This window comes from Gorilla gorilla, chromosome 16, assembly GCF_029281585.2.
Source record: "Gorilla gorilla gorilla isolate KB3781 chromosome 16, NHGRI_mGorGor1-v2.1_pri, whole genome shotgun sequence".
Classification (NCBI taxonomy): Eukaryota; Metazoa; Chordata; class Mammalia; order Primates; family Hominidae; genus Gorilla; species Gorilla gorilla.
The window spans coordinates 79,987,048-79,993,047 of NC_073240.2; the positions used below are offsets into that span (position 1 = coordinate 79,987,048).

Genomic DNA, 6,000 nt, shown 5'->3' on the forward strand with positions numbered 1-6,000 from the left:
CACAGGCCCGACAGCAAGGGCCAAAATGTTTGCTGCGTGAATAAACAATGTGGAATTTTAGTTCAGGCTTGTGGATGTACGATTTGTTTCTGATCCTCACCACACTGTCACCAAGCATAGGTGCAAGGAGCCGATATTCCCTTGTCCCACTCCAGGCATAATTACTGTGCCTCTTCAACTTCATTCCAACTCTAGGAACATTTGGGGGATGGGGTGGGTGATGAGTAGCCCACACAGTTGATCCTGGGGCCCCACACCTGCTAGGGTTGGGCATGGTCTGGAATGGGTTGGGTAGAGTTGCTGATTTCCTATAGGTGCAAGCGTCTTACATTCTGTGTTGTTGGCACCATATGTATACCAGCGTCCCAGGGTTCTGTGTCTAAGGGCTGCTGCTTTTAGAGCAACCTTATTTTTCTACATTCAGCTTTTCATTTTTCTGATTGGCTGAGAGGTTGAATGTGTTATAACTTCAAGGAGGGTGTGCTTTGTGGTGACAACAGAATAGCTACAGAGTGAGAAAGCCAGAGAACGCATCTTATTTCTGCCATTGCCTTGCTGGGCAGCCACAGATGAAATTGTTTCCTCATCTGTAAAATGAGTGTACTCATTAACCTCAGGGCTGTTGTTGATCTGAATCTGCCAGGCCAACCAGTAATGCGTCCTGTGCATGAGGACTCAGGAGTGGGGCTTTGTCCTGTCTCTAGAGAAGGGAACTAAGTGGGTAGACAACAGGTTCTAAGGAGCCCCCCCCCCCCCCAGCTTCTGGGACCTCCAACAACATCAGGTTCTGAGGTTCTGGCTGCCAGGATTTGTCTGAGTCTCTTCTGTCCTAAGAGAGTCAGGAAGAGCCTGGTGCCCACATTTTGACCCTTCCTGGTTGGGAAGAGTGAAAGGAGTGCTGGAGTTGGTTTGGCTGGGCACCCTACTGAGAAGCTGGGGCTGGACATTTTATTTCAGGGAGCTTGGAATGAGAGTGGGAAAAGTCGGGGTTGGGAGACTCCATGCCAAAGAAGGGTATGGAACACCAAGGGCCAGCCTCTAGGGAAGCTGAACCCAAGCTCTAAGTCAACAGCACTTGGGCTTTCAGTGTGTGGGCTACAGGGCTGGGAGCAGAAGAGGTCAGGACTGAGCAAAGGGCCCGGGCCAGGGAGGTGGCTTGCAGCTGCCAGATGGAATAGCGGGCATGGCTGTGCCAGTCTGACTTCATGAGGCCTTAGGATCCCAGGCTAGAGCTCCCTGGACACTGGGGCTGCAGCAGAGGCAATCAGACTGGTCTGGATACAGCCAGACGAGACTGCACAATATTAGGATGGGCTTGGGGTTCGGTGCCAGAGCACCTTGCATATCCCGCTATTAGAGCATCTTCACAGGGTGAGGAGCTCACCCTTATCTATGTCTGTCTTCCTCAGGGGCTCACAGCCTCTGACAGTCAGCTTCTAGGTTGAGGACATAAAATATGGAATTAACATATGATAGGCTAACAAGTCCAGCTCAGTGTGCATTTCTTGTGCATCTACTATGTGCACGGTCCCTGATTCTGCCCCAGCCACTTAGGGGTTCCCAGCCAAGAGTTGGTTTCTATTCCTTCAAAAACCACCCCTGGCTCTTCAGGGAGGAAGCTGTCTGCTTGGACATTGGTAAAATGGCTTCCTGCTGAAACCAATTCTTCATCAGACACCAGCCAGTCTAGTTAAACAGATGGCTTCGTAGACGCCTCTCAACTCAGGCACTATGTACATGCCCAGCAGATTGAGCCAAAGCTTCTCATAGGCTCAAGCCTGGTCACAGAATGGCCTGGAGTTAGGCCTATCATGCTAGGCTCTGTGGCTTATGCCATGGGGCACCCAAGTCAAAGAGAAACATGGAGCAGCTGCTGGCACCATCAATTTTACTCAAAGATTGAGAAAAGAAACAGTGATGGATTTTTGTACACATGTGTAGCCGGAAGGAGCAGGATCTAGTTTTCCACAGGAGTCAAAGTTGGTCTAGAGGCAAATGGAACCTATATAAACATATGTGATTTAAGTATGAGTCTTTAACAGAAATTTGTGCCAGACCATCATCTGCTACTTTTAATCCTGTTCTGTCCTCTTGTGCCAGGAGGGCTGCTCTCGTGAACACACCTGAGGATCTCTGACTAGTAGTGTTCTGGGGAAACAGCTCTGAACATGAGTGCATCTCATCAATTAGTTTTGCACTGATGTTCCTCCCATGATCTACTGCTAGGATGATTCAATACCTGGGCCAAGAGCTGGATGATTTGAAATCAATGTAGGGTCTCATTTTCAGGAATTCTTAGGCATTGGATGAATTCTAGGTCTGATTCTGCCACCGATTTACCCCGTTGTTGGGTAACTCCCTTTCTTTGCCTCTCAGTTTCTTGGTCTGTAAAATGGGAAGGCTGTATCTCTGAGGTTCTGTTCGACTTTAACATCTGGTGACCTAAATAGCTCTGTCCAGGTGGGTATAATTCAGATTCAACTATGATTCATCTAGATCTAACTAAAATGTATTGGGAGCTTACTTTCATATACATTATTTAATGTAGGGCTCTCAAAACCCCAGAAAGGTAGGTGTTATTATCTTCATTTTGTAGATTACAAAATGGAAACTCAGAGAAGTTCCACAAGTTAACTGAAGTCACACAGCCAGGAAGTCATAGAGCTGAGATTCAGTCTCAGGCCTGTCTGCCTTCACGTCCAGGGGGCTGAGAACAGATAATATGAGCCCATACCAACTTGGCTTCCCCCACCCCTCACTTCCTGCCTACCCAGGAGCTCAGCTCTGTGATCTAGTGTAGTGGGTTGAGGGATGGAGGGGGGTTCTGGCTGGGGCTGGGGCTTGGGCTGCAGGCCCCGGGTAGGTATGGGTATATGGGTAGACACTGGCTGGAGAGGGGCAAGTTCTGAAGGGCTGAGAGCAAATTCTCTAGTCTGGCCTGGGACTGGCTCTTCCACATGCGTTCCCCAGGCTCCATTTGAGCTGAAGCTTAAGGAGCTGCCTGCCCTTTGCTCTTCTTTATCTGGGAGCCCCTGCTCACCACATGGCTTGTCATCCCCAGGGACCCACCCTCAAAAATTCCTGTCCACACTTCCCAGTCCTCAGAAACCATCTCCTAACACCCATTGGCTGAGGGTAGGGAAGGAAGAGATGTGCTAGAGAGACTGAGCTCGGATCTCTGTCCTGACAATTGGGAGGAAGACTTCAAGCGATGCTTTTATTTCAACCAATTCAATCACCACCAGTCTGTGTCTTCATGCAGCAGTGGCTTTTGAGATCTCCGTTGTCTTTTCAGAACACTGGGACGGCCTCAACTACTTGCATGACGCTGGGCAAGTGAATTTCTCTCTCTGGGCCTCAATGTCCCCATCTAGGCAATCACCAGCCGTTGGGCCCTATGGATGGCAGGCTCCTGCCGGCAGTGGCATTTTAGGATCCACTATCATCTGCTTTATCTTCCTAGAGGCAAGGGGCTGGACCAGATGCTTTTGGAAAGCGCACCAAGCTTAAAGGTGGCTCTCTCTGCAGGTGCCCCTCCTCCCTTCACGCCAGAGGCTCACCCCCACCCCGCCCGGGCTCCCTGTTAGAGCCAGGCCTGGCTCTTTAGCTTTGCAGCTCAGGAAACCAGAGCGCAGCGCTATAGCCGCGACTGCGGCGGCGGCGGCGGCGGCGCAGGGGGCGGGGGAGGAGAGAAGCGCCCACTTGTCCCGCTGCCTCCGCAGCAGCCCTGGCCCTAGCCCCGGCGCATCAGAGTGGTCCTTGGGAATCTTTGGGCTTGTTGCTCCGGCGGCCGCCAGCTGGGAGCCCACCACCGCTCGATGGTACCGAACCGACCCGTGTAGCCCCATAACCCCAGCCCAACTCCGAGGAGCTAGCGCAGACTGCTCTCTGCCCTCAGCTGCGGCGAGGCAAGGGCTGGCAGCGCTCGGACGCCTCCGTCTTGCCCTTCCCATGCCTAAGCGCGGGGAATTACACGTTCCCGGTGTAGAACAGACGATCGGGGCTATTAGGGCTGGGCGGTGGGAGTGGGGGTTGGGAGCACCATTTTTGGCTGGACGTGTGTCCAGACTCATCGTCTCTGGTCCTTAGGACCCCATCTTCCTCTGCATCTCCAGGTGTCGGCCCCTCTGTACCCGCCTCCCACGGGGCTCGTCCGGCGAAGGGCAGCCGCAGCCCACATCTACTCCCCGCCCTCAATCCCTGCCCCCTCTGCCCGCCGCAGTCACTCGCCTGGCTGGGAGCAAGCCTCCCCTCTCGCTGAGGGTGCAGAGAGCGCCTAGGGCGCCAAGAGTAGAGAGGCCAAAGTTCAAGCGCCATCAGCCAGCTGAAGGCCCTGAGCCCCCAGGGCCGCGGCCGGGACGCAGGGAGGTCAGGACGCGACGCTCGCCTCACCTGTTTCTCCAGCGGCTCCTTGGCCGACAGCGCCGGTTTGGGGGAGGGCGCGCGGTCGCAGACGCAGCCCTCCAGCAGGTAAAGCCCCGAGGGCCGCGAGCTCGAGTCGCTCTCGAAGTAGAAGAGCAGGTTCTGCAGCAGCGCGAACCACTTGGTTTGCCATTTTGTGTTGTCCGAACTCCGCTTGCTCAGGTAGCCTTTGCGCGTGCCGTCCTTGCGCGCCAGCAGTCCCAGGGACGCGACGTGGCCATCATTCAGCCGGATCCCCTTCTGCATGGTGCTCAGAGGCCAGCGAGACCCCACGCGCTTACATCTTCTCCGCGCAGCAGCCCCCCGTCCGTGCGCGCTGCGCGCTGCCTCTCTCTGGCGCTCGCTCGCTCGCTCCCTCTAGCTCTCCCCTCCCCCCAAATATCTACACTCCAGGATCTGGCGCCGAGCCGCGGCTTCTTGAATCCAGATATACCATTCCCCGCTGGAACCTCTTCTCCGCTCCGCAGAGCCCCAGTACCCGGAAGATGCCGCCCGACCCTCCTCTGGCGCCGGGCAAACTGAGGGACTGGCGATCTGCGCGCTGGCGAGGGGCAGGCGGAGTCATGTGACGCCGATCCCTCGAAGAGCCCGTTTCAGCAGCGCGGACAGGGACACACGCACGCAGCCCCGCCGAGGCGCAGAGCCGCGCGCAGGCTGCAACTTGGCGCCTCCTCCCCCTCCCCAGACACACACACGCACACGCACACGCACACATTCAAACCCTGCCCTTCCTCCCCTCATCTCCCCTTCTCTCCCTCGGATGTTAAAAAGCAAATCAGATCAATTTTCGTTTAACCCAATGAAACCCCGGAGGCTCGCCATCCCGGGAGTTTGCGTCTTTGCGCCCCACCGCGGCGCACTGTAGACCTGGGGCTAAGTGCCAGTTGTCATTTTCTCCTCCAAAGGCTCCTCCACCCCCTACTTTATTTCTAATACAAGGTGGAAAGAGGAAGGTGGGTGGCGAAATAGAGCTGCAAAAGCGTCCAGTCCTAGTCTTTGCATAGTCAGCCGGGTCACATTGATTTCCAGCATCCGGCTGCACTCCCGGCGGCTTCCCCAGCTACCTGAGGACAGTACAGAGGGTGAGATGGGGTGGTGGTTGGTGAACGTTGGTTACTTTATTTTATATTATTTTATTTTGAGAGTTGCCATAATTACCGGCGCCACCCCCCCTGCAACCTGAGGTCTGGTTGGCGAGCCGCTGCTGGGAGTTTTCTGCAAATACCCCCCAAAGCCTGAAGGCGGGCTTCAAACGCAGGCGCCGGGGACCATGGGAGCCTTCAAATAGCTGCGCTGGCGCAATGATACCTTAATGATAGATTTTCCGTTCTTATTTTTAGCTCTCATTCGCCTACACAGTTACACGGCATTTATCCGAGAACGTCACAGCGCCCGCATGCTGCACCGGGAGGGCGCGCGGGCCGCCGGGCGAGCCGGGAGCTGGGGCGGGGAGCGCGCATCGCTGTCTGCCGCAGAGGGCAGCGAGCTCGCCCCGACCCGGAGCAAGCCGCGCCTGGCCCGGGCGCTTTGCAGCGGGGATGGGTGCCCGCGCAGCCTTCTGAAGGAAAGACACCATCT

General features: G+C 55.4%; 1 protein-coding gene across 8 annotated transcripts in view; it reads right to left on the reverse strand.

The window, feature by feature from the left end:
* RASGRF1 (Ras protein specific guanine nucleotide releasing factor 1) overlaps nucleotides 1–5,673 on the reverse strand; it is a 131,206-nt gene extending 125,533 nt beyond the window's left edge. For all 8 annotated transcript variants that reach the window (XR_010131048.1, XR_010131047.1, XR_010131046.1 and 5 more), the window contains exon 1: nucleotides 4,393–5,673. Coding sequence is in view for 4 of the 8 variants with exons in the window: in XM_019011186.4 (XP_018866731.1) it covers nucleotides 4,393–4,668 (276 nt within the window). In the remaining 4 variants the exon portion in view is untranslated. The remainder of the gene's footprint in view (nucleotides 1–4,392) is intronic.
* Between the last annotated feature and the right edge of the window lie 327 nt (nucleotides 5,674–6,000).